Raw genomic sequence first — 22,727 nt, 5'->3', positions numbered from 1 at the left:
TTTCAACAATAATGGCCAAATAAAAAGCACTCCAAAATAAATAAAATCTGACTGAACTTATTGCTACCAGGCCTGAGTAACAAGAAATATTTAAGGTTTTCAGACAGAAACCAAGTGACACCAGATACTAATTTGAATCTACATGAAAAACAAAAGTGTTGGTAAAAGTAGATAATTATAAAAGAAAGTATAATCGCATATTTCTCTCCCTCCTCTTAACTGATCTAAAAAGTAATTGCATAAGAAAATATGCATGTAATTTGTTATGAGCTATGTACATATAGGAATGTAATATGTGTCAACATTTTGTCAAAATGTTGTTTAACAGTAAGAGCACAAAGGAGATAGATGAAAAATTACAGCCAACATCTCTTATGAATGTACACAAAAATCCTCAACTAATTACTAGCAACTAATTCCAGCAACATATACAAAGGATTATATACCATATCTAAGTGGGATTTATCCCAGGAATAGCAAGGCTGGTATAACATATTAACATCAATCACTGTAATACACTACATTAATATACTGAAGGACAAAACTCATATGAACATTTCAATAGACATAGAAAAGGCATTTGAAAAAATCCACCACTAATTTTTTTTTTTTTTTTTTTGAGGTGGAGTCTCACTCTGTAACCCAGGCTGGAGTGCAATGGCATGATCTTGGCTCACTGCAATCTCTGCCTCCCAGGTTCAAGTGATCCTCTTGCCTCAGCCTACCGAGTAGCTGGGACTACAAGCATGCACCACCATGCCCAGCTAATTTTTGTATTTTTAGTAGAATTGGGGTTTCTCCATGTTGGCCAGGCTGGTCTCAAACTCTTGACCTTGTGATCTGCCTGCCTTGGCCTCCCAAAGTGCTGGGATTACAGGCGTGAGCCACTATGCTCAGCCTACTACTCTTTCATGATAAAACAAACAAATGAACACAAGAACAGAAGAGGACTTCTACCAACAATAGAAGAGAGCTTCCTCCTCAACACAGTAAAGGGGTTTATGAAAAACCCACAGAAAAATCTTATATATATAAAAAATCATATATATAAAATCATATATATACATAAAATCATATATATATATATACACATATGTTTTTAGACAAAGTCTCACTCTGTAGCCCAGGCTTGGAGTGCAGTGTTGCTATCCTGGCTCACTGCAGCCTTGACTTCCTGGCCCAAGTGATCCTCCCACCTCAGCCTCCGAAGTAGCTGGGACTAGAGGCGCATGCCACCATGCTTTGCTGAATTTTTTTTTTTTTTTTAATTTTTGTAGAGACAGGATCTCTGTATGTTGCCTACGCTGGTCTTGAACTCCTGGGCTCAAGTAATCCTTCTGCCTCAGCTTCCAAAAGTGCCGAGATTATAGGTGTGAGTCACCATGTGCGTCCTAAAATCATGTTGGATGGTGAAAGACTGTAGGCTTCAGCCTATGATCAGGAACATGACAAGGATGTCTGCTCTTTTGACTTCTACTCAACAGTTTCTAGCCAGGGACAATAGGCAAGAAAAAGAAAAGGCATCCAGATTGGAAGAAATGAACACCACCCTCTATTTGCAGATAACACGGTCTTGTGTATAGAATAGTCTAAGGAATTGCCAAGAAAGCACTGGAATTAACAAGTACAGCAGGATTTTAGGATACAAGATTAATATGCAAAATTTATTTGTGTTTCTATATGCCAGCAGTCATAATCTGAAAAGGAAATTAAGAGAACAATTGCATTTGTAATCATATCAACAAGAGTAAAATACTTAGGACTAATTTATCTAAAGGAGTACAAAACTTACACACACTGAATACCACAAAACATCGTTCAGTGGAATTAAGGAAGATCTAAATAAATGGAAAGACATCCTATGTTAATGGATAAAAACACTCCTTTATAGTCACACTCACTCCTATACTGCAACCATTCCCAGTCTCTGGCAACCACTAAGCTATTTGTCATCTCTATAATTTTGTCATTTGAAGGCTACTATCTGAGTAGAATCATACAGTATGTGATCTTTGCAGGTTGCCTTTTTTCACTCAGCATAACGCCCTTGAGATATATCCGAGTCATTGTGTGTATCTTACCCTGCCTTGTTATGTGAGCCTTGAACATTTTTTAGAATCCCATTTTTACTTATCTATACTGTTTTGGGGGTATATCTCTTTGTATAGATTTTTTTGTGGTTGTTCTAAAAAGCCACACATACGTCACTTATGCACAGCCTACTGGTGGCAACACTTTACCAGTTCAAATAAAGTGTAGAAAATCTACCTCCCGTTAATTCCCTGTATTAGTCAGGAGTCTCCAGAGAAATGGAACCAATAAGATATGCATATATACAAATATAAAAGGAGATTTATCATGAGGAATTGGCTTGTATGACTATGGAGGCCAAGATGTCCCATGATCTGCCACCTGCAAGGGGAAAATTCGAGAAAGATGGTATAATTCAGGCTGAGTCAGCAGGGCTGAGAACCATGGGAGCTGATGGTATAAACCCCAACGCAAGGGCAGGAAAAGATGAGATGAGACATCCCAGCTCAAGCAGGCAAGAAGGAAAAGGGTGAATTCCTTCTCCTCTACCTTTTGCTCTGTACAAGTCCTCAGTGGATTGGATGGTGCCCACCCACACTGGGGAAGGCAGTGTGCTTTGCCGAGTGAGTCCACAGATTCAAATTCTGACCTCACCCGGAAACACAGCCGCAGACACAGCAGAAACAATGTTTAATCTGGGCAGACCATGGCCTGTCAAGTGGACACATAAAATTAGCCAGCACAGTTAATCCGTTTCCCTCCCCCATTTATAATCCTCTGAAATATTTCTTTCCTGGCTCACCATGGTTTCATCACACACATGTGCGTATCAGCATTCAATGGAATACTTGGGGGAACGCTTGAGATCTGTGTCCGCTCTCTGTGCAGCCTCCTCCGGTCTGGTATCCAGTCCTGTGGCGTCTGGCTGCCTTGGTCTCCCTGTGCTCTCAGCTCCACAGCTCAAGCAGTCTTCTCAGCCCCTCCTGGCTTTCCCCTCCCTGGGCGAGGTCTTAGAAGTACTCGCACAGCAGAGAGCTGGGGCAATCATGGCTTCCTTTGTTTCCCATCTCTTACAGATCACTGTCCCTTGCTGCCTGGTGTTCAGTATCTTGGAAACAATTGTTTCATGCGTTTTGTCTGGTTCCTGCTACTCCATCTTGGCTGGGTACAGAAGTCTTAGTAATTATTTCTTGTTTTAGAAAATATAGTTAGTTTTTTAATAAAGATACGTCATTGTATTCATATTGCGTGCATATGTAATAGTTTTCTTATTGATTTGTAAACTACTAATGAAATATTATTGACTGGGCATGGTGGCTCACGTCTGCTATCCCAGCATTTTGGGAGGCTGAGGCGGGCAGATCACCTGAGGTCAGGAGTTCGAGACCAGCCTGGCCAATACGGTGAAACCCTGTCTTTACTAAAAATACAAAAATTCGCTGGGTGTGGTGGCACATGCCTGTAATCCCAGCTACTCAGGAGGTTGAGGCAGGAGAATTGCTTGAACCCAGGAGGCAGAAGTTGCAGTGAGCTGAGGCTGCTATTGCACTCCAGCCCGGGCGACAAGAGTGAAACTCTGCCTCAAAAGAAAAAAAAAAAGAAATATTTTATTTTATTTATTGTTTTTGAGACACAGAGTCTCTCTCTGTTGTCCAAGCTGGAGTGCAGGGGCGCCATCTTGGTTCACCGCAACCTCCGCTTCCAGAGTTCAAAAAATTCTCCTGCCTCAGCCTCCTGAGTAGCTGGGACTACAGGTGTCCACCACCATGCCCAACTAATTTTTGTATTTTTAGTAGACATGGAGTTCTGCCATATAGGTCAGGTTGGTCTTGAACTCCTGACCTTAGATGATCCACCTACCTCGGCCTCCCAAAGTGCTGGGATTACAGACATTAGCCACCGTGCCCGGCCATAAATTAATAATGAAATATTCTTTTTTTTTGAGACAGAGTCTCGTTCTATTGTCCAGGCTGGAGTGCAGTGGTGCAATCTCGGCTCACTGCAAGCTCCGCCTCCTGGGTTCACACCATTCTCCTGCCTCAACCTCCTGAGTAGCTGGGACTACAGGCACCCACCGCCACGCCCAGCTATTTTTTTGTATTTTTAGTAGAGACGGGGTTTCACTGTGTTAGCCAGGATGGTCTCGATCTCCTGACTTTGTGATCCGCCCTCCTCGGCCTCCCAAAGTGCTGGGATTACAAGCGTGAGCGCCCGGCCATGAAATATTCTTAAAATGTATCATTTAAATTTTTATTATGGTAAATATTGATAGAGATAGCCCACATAAATAAATACTCTTTGATATACTCAACACTCCTTAAGAGTATAAGACAGGGGTCTTGAGACCAAAAAGTTTTGAGAACCACTTTCACATTTGAGTTTTCTTACCCCTTACAGCATTCTTATGAGGAGGGTCCTGTTGTTATCAACCTTATTTTACAGATGAGGAACCTGAAGCTGAGAGAAGTGAAGGACTTATCCAAGATCATACAGTGAGTGTGAGATAGAATCTGAACCCAAGTAGCCCGGCTCTGTAGTCTACGTTCTGGGACCCACCGTGCCACGCTGCCTCCATTAGCATGTGTTTTCAGACTGTTACCACACTTTTAAGCTTCACAGAGTAAACATCAGATGCAGGCCCAGGTCTGTTCTTCTCCAGCACCTGCACCCACTTTTTGTCCAGCAGGGGCTGTATCTGCATTGCCCACATCTGGCAGCAGGTGTGCGGTTGATCTCCCTCACCCTTGGACCTCACACCAATGGGCTGGATCTGCATGGACAGAAGTGCAGTGGGGCTTCTCTCGGGGGTACTCGGCAGAGGCGGTGGGACTGCCCTGTGCACATGCATATTCGGCAGAACAATGTTAGTGCCAACTTACTGTGCTGTGGGTTCTCAGGCTGCCTCTCCTGGGGCAGATCTCAGGCTAGTGTGCAGCCATAACATCTGGAATAGGAAAAATGGGTTTGAGAGTGAACTGGTTTACAGAGTCTATTATTATTTTTCTTTCTTTTTAAAACAGTATTTGTATGAGAGACGGGGTGTCGCCCCGTCACTCAGGCTGGAGTGCAGTGATGCAATCACAGCTCACTGCAGCCTAAATCTCCTGGGCTCAGGCGATCCTTCTGCCTCGGCCTGCCAAGTAGTTAGAGCTACAGGTCCTGGTAAAACTGTTTTTTATTTATACAAATCCCGTTCAGGAATAGATACGTTGAGTAAAGTGATATTTGAGATTCTTTGAGCGAAACAGGATAGACACTTTACATTTAGGCAGCTCCTCATACGAGTGTAAAACTTACCAAGAATGTTTATAACAACATGCCGTAAATATTTAGTGAGCAGTTTATACTCTGGTGTATAGCATATTTATAACATGCGGGTAGGTTATTTTTTAAAATGTAACAATACATGGGGCTGGGCATTGTGGCCCACACCTGTGGTCCCAACTACCCAGGAAGCTGAGGCAGGAGGATTGCTTGAGCCCAGGCTTGTTTGAGGCTGCCGTGAGCTATCCTCACACCAGTTTACTCCAGCATGGGAAACAGAGTGAGACCCTGCCTCTAAAAAAAACAAAGTGGCTATAAAATAATACCTCACTGGTTTCAACACATCTTTGAGTGCCTGCTTTATCTCTAGCTGGCTCTCCCTTGGGCTCCGTGTTGTGTAAAAGCAAACAGTCCTATCCTGGAGGGGTGTAAAATTTGACTGAAAATGCAAACCAGTTGTGCTCATAAAAGTTGGACACAGAAATCATGTACACGGTGTCCATAAATCCCAGCACTCCTTCTTCCAAATAGCACAAGACCAGGGAGATCCTGGGGCGCAGCACATTGTGAGGTGCCTCTCAGCTACAAGACCCAGGGCAGCCCTGATGCGGACTGAGATGGTGCAGAGGCAGACAGCTGCCATTTATTTATGAAGAAATTGATATGAAATTGCAAACAAAAACACAGGGCAGGTGCTGCCCAGTGGCTCTCACCCATCACCCCAGCACTTCGGGAGGCCAAGGTGGGAAGATGGCTTGAGCTTGGGAAGTCAAGGCTGCAGTGAGCTGTGATCCTGCCACTGCATTCCAGCCTGGGTGACAAGAGTAAGAGTCTGTCTCAAAAAAAAAAAAAAAAAGAAAGAAAGGGGGAGGGGGAGGGGGAAGGAGAGGGAGAGGGAGAAAGAAAGAAAGAAAAGAAAGAAAGAAAAAGAAAGAAAGAAAGAAAGAAAAAGAAAGAAAGAAAGAAAGAAAGAAAGAAAAGAAAGAAAGAAAAGAAAGAAAGAAGGAAAGAAAGAAAGAAGGCCGGGCGCGGTGGCTCAAGCCTGTAATCCCAGCACTTTGGGAGGCCGAGGTGGGCGGATCACGAGGTCAGGAGGTCGAGACCATCCAGGCTAACACGGTGAAACCCCATCTCTACTAAAAAAAATACAAAAAACTAGCCGGGCGAGGTGGCGGCGCCTGTAGTCCCAGCTACTCGGAGGCTGAGGCAGGAGAATGGTGTAAACCCGGGAGGCGGAGCTTGCAGTGAGCTGAGATCCGGCCACTGCACTCCAGCTCGGGCGACAGAGCGAGACTCCGTCTCAAAAAAAAAAAAAAAAAAGAAAGAAAGAAAGAAAGAAAGAAAAAAGAAAAAAGGAAAAGAAAAAAGATTGCAAACCACAAAATGATCACAATCAGGCAAAAAACAAATGTACCTGATTAAAAGTGAATAAAGTGTAGCAGTACCTGCCTTTGGAGGCGATTTTTCTTTTTTCTACTTCTGGGCATTTCTAATACAATGAAAGTTTTATTGCAGAAAATTATAAAACAATTCATTTATGTTATTTTAATATAAATAATCCTGAGATGTTCCTCTTTTCAGGGAAAATAATACTTGGCAAGACAGCATCCTAGTAGCTGTTCTCGGGTTATTCCCCTAGTTAGTTGCCTGGATTCTTTTCACTGTGGGGCTTCTTTTGCCGTCTGTCCGTGGAGGATGTGAACATCTACTGCCTGGCGGGGCTCCTGCGCTCGGAGCTTCGGGAAGTGCTCATTGGGGGGCTGCCCCTCTGCCGGCCTCTCTGGATTCAGAGGGCAGCCGCTGCTCCTTTTGTTCTGTGGGCCTGGCTCTGGGCCCTGAGCACTTCCCCGGGGAGGCCGCCTTTCCTTCCGCGGCTTCTTCCGTCCCCTCCTGACCCCAAGGTGCCTCCGGCCTCTGCCTCCAGCTAAGGACCTCTGGCCAAGCCTCCTGCCCAGGGAGAGGCGAAGCTGGAGTGCCTGGGTGCCCTGTGGCGGCCGGACACTCCTGGCAGCTGCCCAGTCTTGCACGTGGCTGTGCCAAGTGGGCCAGGCAGCTGCTATTTCCCTCAGAGAAGTTGCTGGCAGCACTCAGGGAAGGAAGCACCGAGGAGGCGGAGCGGCGTCTCAGTCACGGAGGTAGAGACCCTGTGATGGGCACGGGGCCCCGGGAGGGCCTTTCCACCTGCCAGTCGCTGAGCTGCCCCTGCAATTCCCTGTACCTCTGAGTGATTGTGCTAATGCTGCTAATTTGGGGTCAAGGAACAGCCCTGGAGCGGCTGCCCTCAGTCAGGCGGCATGGGGACGGTGAAGGTTCAGCCCACCGTGGCCACACACCAGGCCTTCTGCAGGCGAGGCCACGTCTGGACAGGCTGGGCTTGGGATGAGCAGCTGCTCTTTCCCCTGGACAGAGTGGGAGAAGCTGCAGTGGGAAGGTCACAATGGGAAAAAAGAAGCAAAGGGACCCTCAGTATGTGGAAGAGATACTCTTAGAGGCAGGGAGGCAGGTGCCCTGCAGGTGAGGAACTCTGCGCCCCCAGGCTTCTTGCTGGATACTCCAGGGTGTGATGTGTTGAGGCCTAATAATGTGGCGTTCCTGGATATGTGGTGGGGGCTGCCCTCTGGTAGCCAAACCCGTGAGTTGAATGGAGTCTGTCCCAGAGCAAAGGCGAGAGGAAGATGGCCTTTTCCTTCCAAACTCCAAGGCCAGGTCATCTTTGGAAAATTGTGAAGCTCAATGGTCCACCTCCACTCCTGAGCAAATCAGACTTTTTTTTTTTTTTTTTTTGAGACGGAGTCTCGCTCTGTCGCCCAGGCTGGAGTGCAGTGGCCAGATCTCAGCTCACTGCAAGCTCTGCCTCCCGGGTATACACCATTCTCCTGCCTCAGCCTCCCGAGTAGCTGGGACTACAGGCGCCCGCCACCACGCCTGGCTAGTTTTCTGTATTTTTTTTTTTAGTAGAGACAGGGTTTCACCACCTTAGCCAGGATGGTCTCGATCTCCTGACATCGTGATCCGCCCGTCTCGGCCTCCCAAAGTGCTGGGATTACAGGCAAATCAGACTTTTTTTTTTTTTTTTTTTTTTTTTTGAGACGGAGTCTAGCTCTGTCGCCCAGGCTGGAGTGCAGTGGCGCGATCTCGGCTCACTGCAAGCTCCGCCTCCTGGGTTTACGCCATTCTCCTGCCTCAGCCTCCCAAGTAGCTGGGACTACAGGAGCCCGCCACGTCGCCCGGCTAGTTTTTTGTATTTTTTAGTAGAGACGGGGTTTCACCGTGTTAGCCAGGATGGTCTCGATCTCCTGACCTCGTGATCCGCCCGTCTCGGCCTCCCAAAGTGCTGGGATTACAGGCTTGAGCCACCGCGCCCGGCCGGCAAATCAGACTTTTAAGAAGGGCACTGTGTTCCCCTCAGATTGAAAAGAATCCCTGGGTCTCTTACGTGTTCTGCAAATGTTGAGAGAATTGTGGATCAACATTCTGCCAGATTCTCTCACTGAGCTGCTGCATGGCGCAGGGAGAAGTAAGGCCATTTCGTGCTGATCAGAGGGTGTGTCTAATTACAGTTCTGAGGGCAGGCTCATATTTTTATTTTTATTTATTATGATTATTTCTAGAGACAGGAGATTGCTCTGCTGCCCAGGCTAGAGTGCAGTGACACAGTCATAGCTCACTGTAACCTCGAAATCCTGGGTGTAAGTGATCCTCCCACCTCAGCCTCATGAAGAGGTAGGCCCACAGGCACGCACCATTGTGCCCAGCTAGTTTTATGCTCATATTTTTAAAAAGAGCCATTTACTTTTCAATGTGTTGTGAAGCCTGTGGGTGCCAGGGGCGGCGTGCTGCTCACTATTCTTCCTTTGGCCCAGGGAGTCACCATGCAGGTGCTTCCCCGCTTCCCCCCCGGGGGGGACTCACAGCCACTTCCCGAGTTAACTTTGGTCTCGCAGGAGGCTGCTGACGGCTTTGAGCTTTGTGTTGATATTCGGCAGGCCTCTGTGTTTTGCCAGTTCCCGGTGCCCTGAAAGGGACAGGCCTTAGCCAATTTGGGGCAGAGGCCTTGTCAAGTGGCTGTCTGGGCGGCCTTGCATCACACGGGGCCACCCGGAAACAGGCAGGATTCACAGCCCACCTGCTGGGAAGGCATGCTGGCTCCTGCCCCAGGACCTGGGCTGTGGCAGGAGACCCTGAGGCCTCTTGAGAGCTGCAAGGCCTTCTCCATTCCCTGCTGTCACATGGGGACAAGGCTGTGGCTCTGGATACTGGAGGAGGCTCCTTGAGGCACCTGAGAACCCGGGGTTCCCCTCAGCCTCCTACTGCTGATTAGCCACGCTGGCCAAGCCCGGCCCCTCTCCTGGCCCTGTCTCCCAGCTCTCATGAGCCCTGGGCCCCAGGCTGGCTCAGGTAGCTGTCCCCTGGAGTAGGGAAGGGAGAAGGTGGGGGGTGGAGAAACTCGGGTACCTGCCCTGCAAAGGGGGTGCCCATCTGCCCTGAGACCCAGAGGGTAGAGGGCTCGTACCCAGGGAGATGCTGCACCTCATTCCCCTTCTAGGACTGTCCCACTGCCACCAACATCTAGGAAAGCAAGGCCACCTGCAAGTCCTTGACTCCCACGCCTGTACACTCACACCTGCCACACACACACCTGCCCCACAACCACCATGCCTGTGCTGGCCACGCCCTGCCGGCCACACCTACACATCGATTCCCAGCAAATGCGGTTGGCTGCAAAATAGACCCTGTATCTGATGCCTTCTCACCATCCTTACTGTCGCGTGGCCCAAGGCCCTCCTGGACGCTCACCATAGCCTCTAATCAGACTGTCCCTGCGACCACTCTGTCCCTCACACAGTGGCCACACAGCAGCTGGGGACACTCCCCCCTTTTGTTATGAAAAACTTGAAGCACTCATCGAAGTTGAAAACCCAGATACCCACCACCTAGATTCTCCCATTAATATCGTGGTGGACTCACTGTACCACCTCTCTGTCCATCCCTTGATCCATCTCCCCATCTTGAGTTCATTTTTTAGAGGCAGAGTCATGCTATGTTGCCCAAGCTGGTCTTGAATTCCTGGCCTCAAGCAATCCTCCCTCCTCAGCCTCCCCGTAGCTAGGGACTAGCTGGGACTACAGGGATCCACCACACCTGCTCATCTTGATTTAAACAATGTATTTCAAAGTAAATTGCAGACATCAGTACCTTTCTACCTAAACACTTCAGCACTGTACATCATTAACTAGAGTTCAGTATCGTTTACAGTATTTTTGTTTTGAGGTAAAATTTACATATAATGAAATGTGCAAATCCTGGCCATATATTCCATGAGTTTTAACAAAGGCGTGTACACCTGTGTGAGCCAAACTCCTACTAAAACATTGCACGTTACCCCAGACGCTCCCTCACATTCCTTCCTCGTCAACCCCTGTCTTCCCGCCCCAGGGCAGTCTGGGGTGCAACAGACCAGCCTGGGGCAGCCACCATTCTGGATTCTTCTACCACAGACAAATGTTGCCTATTCTAGAACTTGATACAGATGGAGAAAGTGCTCTTTCTTCATTCAGTCAGTATTGCTGAGATTCTCCCCTGCTGATGCTAGAGTGTTGCGTCTGTCTTTGCTTAGAACTCTCCATCTAAGGGTGGAATCCTACTTCTGCTGTGGCCCTGTCGCTCTGCCCCAGGCCCTCTCCTTTATTTCCCGTGCCCCTCCACCCGCCACCCCTCTGTTTTCCAGACCTGCTGGTCTTCTTTCTGACCTTGCATACCCCAAGCTCATGCCACCTCAGGGCTGTTGCACTTGCTGTTCTACTGCCGGAATGCTTTTCCTGCAGATGGTTGAGGCTTGCTTTTTCCCTCATTCCCGTTTAGCTCGAACATCACCTGCTCAGAAAGCTTCCCTCACTCTTCACTCTAAAGCAGCCACCACCATGGTCCTTTTCTTCGCAGCACTTACCCTTGTCTAAAATCTAGTTTGTATATTTATTTGTTTATCGCCCATCCTCCACCCCCTGCTAAACTCCATGAGAGCCAGGTCCATGTCTTCTTGCTCCCCGCAGTACTTCCAGTGCCCGTGCAGTATAAATACTCTTCAACAAGTGGGTAAGTGTGTGAATGTGTGAGTGCCAGCTCTTTCCTGCAACTCTGCCCTCTTGGCTGAACTGTGGGAGGCTGGCCCTGGCTCTTTGGAGCCTCTGCATCTCCAGCAGGGCTAAGCCATGCCCACAGCCCCTACCAGCTGTCACTGAGCTTGCCCTGGCCCAGGGATGAGGCACGCTGGGAACTGCACAGGGTCCTGGTTTGGTCACATACAGATCCATGTGTGCTCAGCTATCATAAGCAGGGAGGCTTTTGGGCTAAAAGGCAGGAATGAGGTCTCCTCTGTGGACAGCATGGGCCTCTGTTGTAATGCTTTCAACTGTTCATCCTCTTTGGTTTCCACAGGACCCCAATATTCAATGAACTGTCCAGCAGTGGCTTTCAGGTGCATGGCCCCAGCATGCCTATACCTCTGTGTCAGTAATGGTGGAAAGCCTTTCTCCCTTTATGGGCAGGTGAGCCAAGAAATTATCCATACTTAGGCTTAATCAACCATCAAATTACAGTTAAGCAGAATCAGCTGAGACACACTCGAAACAAGAAGTAATCACTTGAGGCTGTCAGACCACCTGAGGCCAGGAGTTTGCCACCAGCCTCACCAACATGGTGAAACCCATCTCTATCAAAAATACAAAATTAGCCGGGCCACGTGGTGGCATATGCCTGTAATCTCAGCTACTTGAGAGGCTGAGGCAGGCGGATCGCTTGAACATGGGAGGTGGAGGTTGCCCTAAGTCGAGATTGTGCCATTGCACTCCAGCCTGGGCAAAAAGAGTGAAACTCCCTCTCCCCCCCCCCCACACAAAAGTAACAGCTGCAAACACACTCCACAAAACCAGCTACTTAGGAACAGGTGTCTTTTACCGGCTTATTTCTGCAGCTGGAACTGCAGGATACATCAACTCATCTTTCTGAACGGCACCGTTTATTTGTGGTTTGCTAACTCACACCATCATTTCTAGATCACCTTTCTCTGCTGCCAGGACTGGAGTAGACCACATTTACACATCAGGCCGCCCAGCTCCCAACCCTCAGTGTGACATCTGGGCAGCTTCCAAAGATGAGCTGCACGCCACTGTCCAGCTAGAAATATCTGCCTTTAGGCAGCGCGAGGGTTTTTTGTTTTGTTTTGTTTGTTTCAAAATTTCCTCCGAAGAGATTCCCTAAATAGTTTATATCACCCCTTCCTCTTAACGCCTCTAATGGTAGCTTGTCAACAGCGCTTCATTATACAGAGGGTACCTGGTTCCCCCGGAAACATGGGAGCTGGGCATTTGGTTTTGTCGTTGAAGAAGTACCTTTCGCCAAGTTAGGGCAATGGCCCGATGCGGGATGAAATGGGAATTTCCCGGGGAAACTGTAGAGGGACGCCTCCCTTGGGGCGGGACTGCGTGGACTCGGGGGTCCCGGGTGCCCCAGGAGGGAGTCAGTGCCCAGATCCGCCGTGGGAACTCGGAGCTTGGAAAGCCCGGGAGGGAGGTGGTCTCAGCATCGACCCCATGCCTACCATCTCCTGCAGGCGTTTGCAGTCTGGACTGCCCAGGGAATGCAGAGGGGGCGCCGGGCGGGGCGTCCCGGCGGGGCTGTGGGGGTGGGGGTGCTTGTTCGCGTTTATTATAACTGCACTCCCTTTAAAAGGAAAACTATGCCCGGAATCCGGGAGGTGGTGAGCAGAGCCCGGGTGGGAAGGAACCCGCGCCCGCCGCTGGCCGCGCTCGGTGTTCCTAGAGCTGGGGCTGTGCGGGTGGCGGGACCCACCCCCCACCTTTACTCCGACTTTTACTCCCACTCTCAGCCCCCTCACTCTCACCTCTCCAACCCCACCGCCACCCCCACCTCTAACCCCCACCCCTCCAACCCCACCCACCGCCACCCCCACCTCTAACCCTCACCCCTCCAACCCCACCCACCGCCACCCCCACCTCTAACCCTCACCCCTCCAACCCCACCCACCGCCACCCCCCCTCTAACCCCCACCCCTCCAACCCCACCCACCGCCACCCCCACCTCTAACCCTCACCCCTCCAACCCCACCCACCGCCACCCCCACCTCTAACCCTCACCCCTCCAACCCCACCCACCGCCACCCCCACCTGCCACCCCCACCTAGACGCCCGCAACCTCCCACCCTCACCTCCCCAACACTCCCCCACCCTCAGCCTTGACCTCCCCACCCCACCCCGCCCCGCGGGCCCCACCCCGCCACCCCCGCCTACCCCTCTCGCGGGCTGAGCGGCTCTTGGCCTTTTTTGGGCGTCTCCCTGCTCCGCGGCCCGGGCTGGCGGGCGGGTGCTCGGCTGGCGGCAGAGGGAGACCCGCGGCTACCCCGGGCTCGGCGTCGCTGCCACCATGACGGGAAGGTAACGGCCCCCACCCACGTCCCCGGGCCGGGGAGGCGGGACTGAGGGACCCCTGGCAGAGGCGCGGCTCTCTCCCGTACAGCCCCGCGGCGCCACGGTCCCCGCTCCGCCCTGGAGCGTCGGATTCTCGCAGCTCCCGGGGCGGCAGCGCCCGTCGGGGCCGGGGTCCCCCAGCCCCCGCGCCTCTTCCTCCGGGAGAGCGCCCGCAGCGGAAGGTGGAGCTCCTGCCCGCCCGCCCGCCACCCCTGCAAGATGGGACAGCCATCTGCTCACAACCGACGCCCCGGGCTGCGGGAGGGGGGTCTTGTCCAAGGTCAGACACCCACCACGGGCAAAGGGCTCAAGAGCTGTGTGCCGCCCCGACTTCCCCGACCCCCGCTGTGCGATCTCGGATCCCCGGTGTGTGACATCTCTGGAGCCTTCCGTTTCCTCCTCTGTAAACCTGGGGTGGTAAAAATGTTTAAAATGATGAAGGGTACGTGGGGACTCGGCCAGAGCTGCGCCCAAGCACCAGCTGTGCAGGGGTTGGCTGGGGACAGGGCACTCCCCTGGGCCTGGCTCACCCTCTGCTCTCAGGCCCCTCGTTGCCATTTCACAGATGAGGTCACCAGAGGCCACAGAAGCTGGGCCACTCAGGAGGCCACAGGTCCACCAGTGTCCGGCCAGTGTCTGTCCCTGCAGCTCTTTCTGGAACCTAGCTGGGTACAAGTGCAGGACTCAGGGCTGGGTGGGAGGGGCTGTCCCTGAGGCCCTGGGCCCCCCTAGCCAAGTCCTGGCAGGGGGATTCTCTGCTTCAGGATCCCATGACCTGGGGCTCTGGGGGAGCTCCAGCCCCGAGAGTGACCTGTGGCTTTGCTGGGAAAAGGGGCTTGGAGAGTGCAGGGGAGTGTCCAGGGTTGCGGTCCCAAATCCCAGGCCCACAGGGGAGCTGCCTGGGATTGCCATTAAGGCTGTGGCCTGGGGTCTCAGGGCAGCCCCAGGAACCAAAAATAGCCTGTAACTTGTCACTTTGTAAGTCCTGCCCTCCAGACACACTTCTCTTTCTTCTCCCCAAGCCTCTCTTCCCAGTCAGCTCCCCTGACTTGGAGTCACCCTAAGCCTTGGTCCAGGCCCCTCTGCAGTGAGATGGAGGGACCCTAACCCAGGAGAGTGGCATCTGCAGGCCCTCTGGCTGCCTGTGGTCACCCTCCAGGGTTCGGCGGGGCTGCCTCCCATTTTCCTCAGCCTGTCCCTGCCAGTTGCCAGGTTCTCACCCTCCATTTTCTAGGAAAAGAAAGTGGGGAGAGACAGGAACAGGGTCAGGAGCAGCCCAGCAGCAGTGCTGAGTGGAGGTGGGTGAGAGGCGGTTCCTTCAGGCATGGGAGGGATGGCGAGGAGGACAGAGCCATGAAGGGAGTGGGGCTGGAACGGGAGGCCCCGAGGTGCCACTGCTCCCTGGCAAGGGTCCTCTTGCCCCTGAGTCTCCTTGGGCCTTTCCCTGGAGACAGAGGTGGTCAGGTGAGCCCAGCCGGAACCACTGGGAAGGCAGGTGGTGGCGAGCAGGGGTCAGCCTGCCCTTGCTGCTGTGGGCTCCAAGGGCCCGAGAAACTCTTATTCTCAAATGACACTGGGATGACAGTCAGCCTTTGGCAGACACTGTGTAGGGCGTTCCTTGTCCAGGCCATACTGCTTGTCTTAGAGAATAAGGAGAAACCCAGAAACATAAAAGATAACAGAAACATAAAGAGAAGCAAACGGCAACAGTCCCACTCCCACGAGCCTCCCTTTACGCAGTTTGGGTGGCTCCCCGCAGTTCTGTTCTCCTGGAGTGTTTGTTTGATGCAGCTGTGAGCGATCTGAGTGTAATGCACCTGCTCCTTCAAAGGTGGCCCTGCTGCCCGCAGTGCTGGTGCCCCACCGGCTTCCCTGGCCTCCATACACAGGGATTCGGCTGGGCCAGACTGTGAGGAACGGACATCCAACCTGGCCTTCGGAGTGGGCGAGAGTTTTCCTGTCTCAGAAGCAGTGGGGTTTCATTTCCACCGTTTCATGCTGGGTGCCCTTCCCCATGTCCACTGTCCCCATGTGATCCCAGGCAGCTCCTTGTGCCTGGATCCTGGTTCTCTCAGGATCCCCCAGGCTGCCCAGAGTCAGGCTGCTTTTGGGGAACACCTCTCTGCTCCCATACCTTCAGGGCTTCTCCCCGTCAGCTCTCCCCAGGACCTCACCAGCCAAGAGCAGAGGGAGGGCGGTGGGGAGCCACCAAAGGGACCTGGGGTGGCATATGTGGCCATGCTCTCTGCAGATGAACCCATGGGTGCTGTGTGGAGAAAGGGCTGCTGGGAAGGAGATGGGGAAAGAGAAGGCAGACACTAGGGAGGCCTCTCCTGGGTGGCTGACGGGGTGGAGGAGAGGAAGCTGACTCAGGGTTCTGGGAGGTGGAGTGGACAGGACCCAACTGACTGGCTGTGAGGGGCGCCACAGAGGGTGGGGCTTGGGAGGATGCCCCCCGTGATGGCAGGTGGGGGAGGCTGGCATGCTTGGTGTGGTCGTGGAGTGCTTGAAGAGCTGTGGCAAGTCTGAGGGGGAGCCGTGGGAGGCACCTGGGCATGGAGGGGCTGAAGCCCAGGAGCAAGCCGAGCTGGGCGGGGAGTGAAGGCAGCCCGGAGCGTGGGGTGGCATGCTGTGGGAAGAGAGGGGGATCGGCCTCAGCGGCAACCCAGGGGCTTTGGAACTTACAACCGCAAGATCTTTGACTATCACAGCTGAAGGGACTTCTGGCATCACCATTGTTCTACAGGGAGGTGGACATGGGGAAGGCCACCTACCAGGGACTCAGCTGTCCCTGACATTCCTGGAAATGGAGCCTGAGATGGTGACACCCATGGCCGTGTGAGCTCAGTGGCTTGGCTACATAAAGTGGAGTCCCACCCACCATGTGACCATCATGTGTGTTATGTGTGAGGCTGTCGTATGCCTGATTGTGTGCTGAGTCCATGCTTAGTACAGCACAGAGCAGGCTGCTAGATCCCTGCCCTCCTATCCACCAATCTTGCCCCTCCTGCAGGTGGAGTATGCCCAGTGGTCCCCTAGGCAGAAGGAGTCAGCCATGGGGCAGCTGAGTGCAGCCAGAGCCCTCAGCACAGCACAGGAGGCTGCAGTGGCATCAGGGGCTTAAGCAAAGTGTGAAGTGGGTAACAAGTGATGTGGCTTGTGATGTGGCACCACTGAGCCCTGAGCCCCAGACTGGGCCGGGTGGGCACTGCCATGGCCCCTCACCTCCTTCCCTTTTCTTCCACTTCTGGTGCTGACTGGACCCTTCTAGCTGGCCAGTGGCATAATAGGGATGGAGGGACTGATCTGCAGGGTGTCCAGTCCCATGGTGTGAATATCCCCACCTGGGTTCATTTCAAACTGCCAATGCTTGAATTGGCATTAACACTTTACAGAATTCCTGAATAGTTAACAGTCAGCACTTGTGAGCTGGCAAGGGACCGCCCAGGCAGCCACTGTGGAGAGGAGCCTGGGTTTCCCACCCAGAGTGGGTCATCCTTCTTCTCTGTGTCCCTATCTGTGCTGTGCCACGTGCAGGCTTTCTTTCTCTTTTTTTGAGATGGAGTCTTGCTCTGTCACCCAGGCTGGAGTGCAGTAGTGCGATCTCAGCTCACTGCAACCTCTGCCTCCCAAGTTCAAGCAATTCTCCTGCCTCAACCTCCCGAGTAGCTGGGACTAGGTGCATACCACCACGACTGGCTAATTTTTTTTGTAGTTTTAGTAGAGACAGGGTTTATACCGTGGTCTCTACCAAAAAAACAGGTTTTTACTGTGTTGGCCAGGGTGGTCTTGATCTTCTGACCTCGTGATCCACCTGCCTCGGCCTCCCAAAGTGCTGTGATTACAGGCGTAAGCCACTGTGCCCAACCTGCATGCAGCCTTAACCATCCCTTAGGTCTTCATTTCCAGGTGGGGAAGGGAAGCACTGTCATTGTCCTCCTTGTTCTATTTAGGTGTAGCATGTACATTTCTGAAGGTGAATATTTACTTAGATGACTTAGCAGGATAACCACCCTAATGAGATACTTCCATGGGTGAATGCATATGTCTTGCTGAGATGAGGTGACCGAATACACATATGAACGTAAAACCTACTGTGTCCTCACCCATGTCCTTGGAGGAATACACGGGAAACTCATGGAGTTGTTTTCAGCCTCCCGGTGAGGAGTCTGGTGGGGGAGCTGGCTCTGGGGGACAGCCTGTTTGTGGCATCTCTGCCTCTGCCCACTGGGCTGAGGGCACATGCCCCAGGGCCTTGGGGAGGCAGCCCTGCCTCACAGCTTGGGGCCTCAGTTCCAGCCTCTAGGAAACCATGTAGTTGCATTCTTCATTACTCATGTGTTTTTTAAAATTTGAGACATAGTTCACGTATTATTAAATTCACCATTTTAGATGGTACAAGTCAGTGGTTTTTAGTACATTCACAAGGTTGTGCAACCATCACCGTTAATTCCAGAACATTTTAATCATTCCTAAAAGAAACCTTGCACTGATTTGCAGACAATCCCCATTTCCCCCTCCTCCCAGCCCTGGCCACCAGTAACCTGCCTTCTGTCTCTACAGATTTGCCTGTTCCGGACATTTCACATAAATGGAACCATATATTATATGGCCTTTTGTGCCTGACTTCTTTCATTTATTAAGAACATATTTCCAAGGTTCATCCATATATTGTAGCATGAATCAGTACTTCATTCCTTTTTTCTGGGTAAATAATATTCCATTGTGCCACCGTTTGTTTCTCCATTCACCTGTGGTAGACATTTGAATTGTTGCCACTTTTTGGCTACCGTGAATAATACTGCTATGAACATTCCTATACAAGTTTTTGTGTGAACATACATTTTCTCCTTGAATATATACCCAGGACTGGACTTGCTGGGCATATGGTAACTGTTATGTTATACTTTTTGAGGAATTGCCAAGCTGTTTTCCAAATAATTGAACAATTTTACATTTATTAAATTTTACACCAGGAATGTATGAAGGTTCCAATTTCCCGACATCCTTGCTGATGCTTGTTATTGTTGTCTGGTTTAGTGGGTGTGAAGAGGTGTCATATTGTGGTTTTGATTTCCACTTATCTAATGACTGATAATGACCGATAATGTTGAGCATCTTTTCATGCGTCTGTCGGCCACTTGTAAATCCTCTTGGGAGAAATGTCCATTCAAACTCTTGGCCCATTTTTAAATTGGGTTGTCTTTTTATTGTTGAATTATAAGAGTTCCTTATTTATTTGGATACTAGACACTTCTCAGACATATGATTTGCATTTTTTTTAAGATGGAATCTCGCTCTGTCACCCAGGCTGGAGTGCAGTGGTGTAATCTCAGCTCACTGCAACCTCCGCCTCCCAGGTTCAAGCGATTCTTCTGCCTCAGCCTCCCCAGTAGCTGGGACTACAGGCGTGTGCCACCATGCCCGGCTGTTTTTTTTTTTTTTTTTTTTTTTTTTTGTATTTTTAGTAGAGGGGGTTTCACCATTTTGGCCAGGCTGGTCTTGAACTCCTGACCTCAGGTGATCCTCCCACCTCTGCCTCCCAAAGTGCTGGGATTACAGGCGTGAGCCACCGTGCCCAGCCAATTTGCAAATATTTTTTCCTTTGCTGTGGATCATCTTTTCATTTTCTTGATTGTGTCATTTGATACACACAAGTATTAAATTTTAATGAAATCCAATTTATTTCCTTATTCTTTAGTTGCTTGAGTTTTTGTTGTCATGTTTAGGAAACTATTGCCTAATCCTAGCTCATGAAATGAAAACATCTCTTTTCTTCTAGGAGTTTTATACTTTTAACTCTAACATTTAGGTTTTTGATCTATTGTGAGTCAATTTTTTTTTCTATATGGCATGAAGTAAGGGTTTAAACTAAATCTTTTGCATGTAGCTATCCAGTTGTCCTAGCATCATTTGTTGATAAGATTACTCATTCCCCCATTGAATGGTCTTGGCACTCTTGTCAAAATTCAGTTGACCACAAATATATGGGATTATTTTTGGACTCTCTTTTGAGACAGGGTTTCACTCTTTCACTCAGGCTGGAGTGCAGTGGCAAGATCTTGGTACACTGCAGTCTCAACCTCCCTGGCTCAGGTGATCTTCCTACCCGAGCCTCCCAAGTAGCTGGAACCACAGGTACGCACCACCACACCTGGCTACTTTCTGTATTTTTTGTAGAGACGAGATTCTGCCATGTTGCCCAGGCTGGTCTTGAACTCCTGGGCTCTGCCTGCCTCAGCCTTCCAAAGTACTGGGCATACAGGCATAAACCACTGCACCCAGCCTATTTCTGGGCTCTTGGTTCTGTTCTATGGGTGTATATGTCTATCCTTACACCAGTGCCACACTTGTAATTTTTAGTAAGTAATTGTAATTTTTAAGTAAGTTTTGAAATTGGAAAGCATGAGTCTTCTTTTTTTTTTTTTTTTTTTTTGTTGTTGTTGTTGTTTTGAGATGGAGTCTCACTCTGTCACCCAGGGTGGAATGCAGTGGCCTGATCTCAGCTCACCGCAACCTCCGCCTCCTGGGTTCAAGCAATTCTCCTGCCTCAGCCTTCCGAGTAGCTGGGACTACAGGTGTGTGCCACCACGCCTGGCTGATTTTTGTATTTTTAGAAGAGATGGGGTTTTGCCATGTTGGCCAGCATAGTCTTGAACTACTGACGTCAAGTGATCCACCTGCCTTGGCCTCCCAAAATGCTAGGATTGCAGGTGTATGCCACTGCACCTGGCCCCTTTTTTTTAAGTTTTTTTTATTATTATTATTATTCTGTATCACCTGCATTTTCATATAAATTTAGGAATGCCTTGTCTATTACTTTTAAAAAGGCAGGAATTTTAATGGAGATTGCATTGAATCTATAGGTCAATTTGATGTAGTGTTGTATTGCCATCTTAACAATATTAAGTTTTCCAATCCATGAATATGGGATATCTTTATCTTTATTTAGGTCTTCTTTAATTTCTTTCAATCATGTTTTATAGTTTTCAGTGAATAAGAAGTATTACACTTATTTTGTCAAACTTACTCCTAAGTATTTTCCTTGTTTTGATGGTGTCCCAAATAGGGTTGTTTTATTTCTTTTTTTTTTTTTTTTTTTTTTGAGACGGAGTCTCGCTCTGTCGCCCTGGCTGGAGTGCAATGGCCGGATCTCAGCTCACTGCAAGCTCCACCTCCTGGGTTTATGCCATTCTCCTGCCTCAGCCTCCCGAGTAGCTGGGACTACAGGCGCCCGCCACCTCGCCCGGCTAGTTTTTTGTATTCTTTAGTAGAGACGGGGTTTCACCGTGTTAGCCAGAGATGGTCTCGATCTCCTGACCTTGTGATTCGCCCGTCTCGGCCTCCCAAAGTGCTGGGATTACAGGCTTGAGCCACCGCGCCCGGCCAATGTTTTATTTCATATTCAGATTTTTCATTGCTAGTGATTCTTGTATAATGATCTTATACCTTGCAGACTTATTGAACTCATTTCTTAGCTGTAAATAGGGTTTCTTTTTTTGAGGGGGGATTCTTCAGGGTTTTCTATATATGAGTATGTAATATGTAAATAAAAATAGTTTTACTCTTCCTTCTCAAACTAGATGTCTTTTATTTCTTTTTCTTGTCTAACTGTCCTTGATAGAATCTCCAGTGCAATGCTGAAAATAGCAAGACTGGAAATCCCCCTGACCTTAGGAGGAAAGTATTCATTTTCTCATCACTAGGTATGATGTTAGCTATGGGTTTTTGGTAGATGCTCCTTATCAAATTGAAGAAGTTCCCTTCTATTCCTAGTTTGTTGGGTGCTTTTATTATGAAAGGGTGTTGGATTTTGCCAAATGTGTTTTCTGCATCTATTGAGATGGTCATAGAGTGTCCTCCCTTTATTCTATTAATATGGTATGTTACATTGAATTTTGGATGTGAAACAAACCCTATATTCTTGGGATAAATCCCATTTGGTCATGTTGTATAATACCTGATATATAGAGTGTTAGATTTAGTTTATTGTATTTTATCAAGGACATTTGCATCTATGTGACCTTCGTGTTTTATTTTTATATCAAGGTAACACTTATAGAATGAGTTGTGAAGTGTTCCCTCCTAGTCTTTCTTTTTTTGGAAAGATTTTGTGAAGGTTTGGTGGTTTTTTGGTTTTTTTTTCTCTTTTTGAGATAAGATCTCACTCTGTCACCCAGGCTGGAGTGCAGTGGTGTGATCTCAGCTCTGGATCTCTGCCTTCTGGGTCCAAGTGATTCTCCTGCCTGCCTCAGCCTTCTGAGTAGCTGGGATTATAGGCATGTGCCACCACACTGGTGTTTTGTGTGTGTGTGTGTGTGTTTGAAGATTTGGTGTTAATTCTAGTTAAACCTTTGATATAATTCACCAATGAAACCATGTAGCTCTGGCTTTACTTTGTGGGAAGTTTTTTGGTTACTCCCTGTCTCTTTACATGTTATTGGCCTTATTTGGTGATTTGGTTAGGCTTTGTGTTCCCACCTAAATCTCACCTTGAATTGTAATCCCTATAATCCCCACGGGTCAAAGGAGAGACCAGGTGGAGATAATCGTAATCCCTAGAATCCCCACGGGTCAAAGGAGAGACCAGGTGGAGATAATTGTAATCCCTAGCATCCCCACGTGTCAAAGGAGAGACCAGGTGGAGATAATTGAATCATGGTGGTGTTTCCCCTCGTGCTGTTCTTGTGATAGTGAGTTCTCACAAGAACTGCTGGTTTGGCCGGGCGCGGTGGCTCAAGCCTGTAATCCCAGCACTTTGGGAGGCCGAGACGGGTGGATCAAGAGGTCAGGAGATCGAGACCATCCTGGCTAACATGGTGAAACCCCGTCTCTACTAAAAATACAAAAACTAGCCGGGCGAGGTGGCGGGCGCCTGTAGTCCCAGCTACTAGGGAGGCTGAGGCAGGAGAATGGCGTAAACCCAGGAGGCGGAGCTTGCAGTGAGCT

At 49.7% G+C, this 22,727-nt stretch overlaps 1 protein-coding gene and 1 long non-coding RNA gene across 8 annotated transcripts in view; one reads left to right on the top strand and one right to left on the bottom strand.

Moving 5' to 3' along the window:
• Positions 1-4,676: 4,676 nt before the first annotated feature.
• Positions 4,677-13,739, bottom strand: LOC117095172. The gene is made up of 3 exons (XR_004441844.1): positions 13,602-13,739; positions 4,911-4,975; positions 4,677-4,801 (listed from the first exon to the last, which is right to left on the bottom strand). It is a non-coding gene; the product is annotated as an uncharacterized LOC117095172 (long non-coding RNA).
• The window catches only part of LIMS2 (LIM zinc finger domain containing 2), a 44,105-nt gene continuing 28,351 nt past the window's right edge, over positions 6,974-22,727 (top strand). Inside the window, exon 1 of one of the 7 annotated variants that reach the window (XM_033231882.1) lies at positions 6,974-7,430. Coding sequence is in view for 3 of the 7 variants with exons in the window: in XM_033231883.1 (XP_033087774.1) it covers positions 13,998-14,144 (147 nt within the window). In the remaining 4 variants the exon portion in view is untranslated. Of the gene's footprint in view, positions 7,431-13,553; positions 13,746-13,868; positions 14,145-15,012; positions 15,077-22,727 lie in introns of those variants that run through there. The other 6 variants (XM_033231884.1, XM_033231887.1, XM_033231880.1 and 3 more) reach the window with 6 other exon arrangements.

The sequence above is a fragment of the Trachypithecus francoisi genome, unplaced genomic scaffold (assembly GCF_009764315.1).
Source record: "Trachypithecus francoisi isolate TF-2019V2 unplaced genomic scaffold, Tfra_2.0 Lachesis_group13, whole genome shotgun sequence".
Classification (NCBI taxonomy): domain Eukaryota; kingdom Metazoa; phylum Chordata; class Mammalia; order Primates; family Cercopithecidae; genus Trachypithecus; species Trachypithecus francoisi.
Note: the sequence above shows the minus strand (reverse complement) of the source record. Positions and strands in the feature narration are given on the sequence as shown.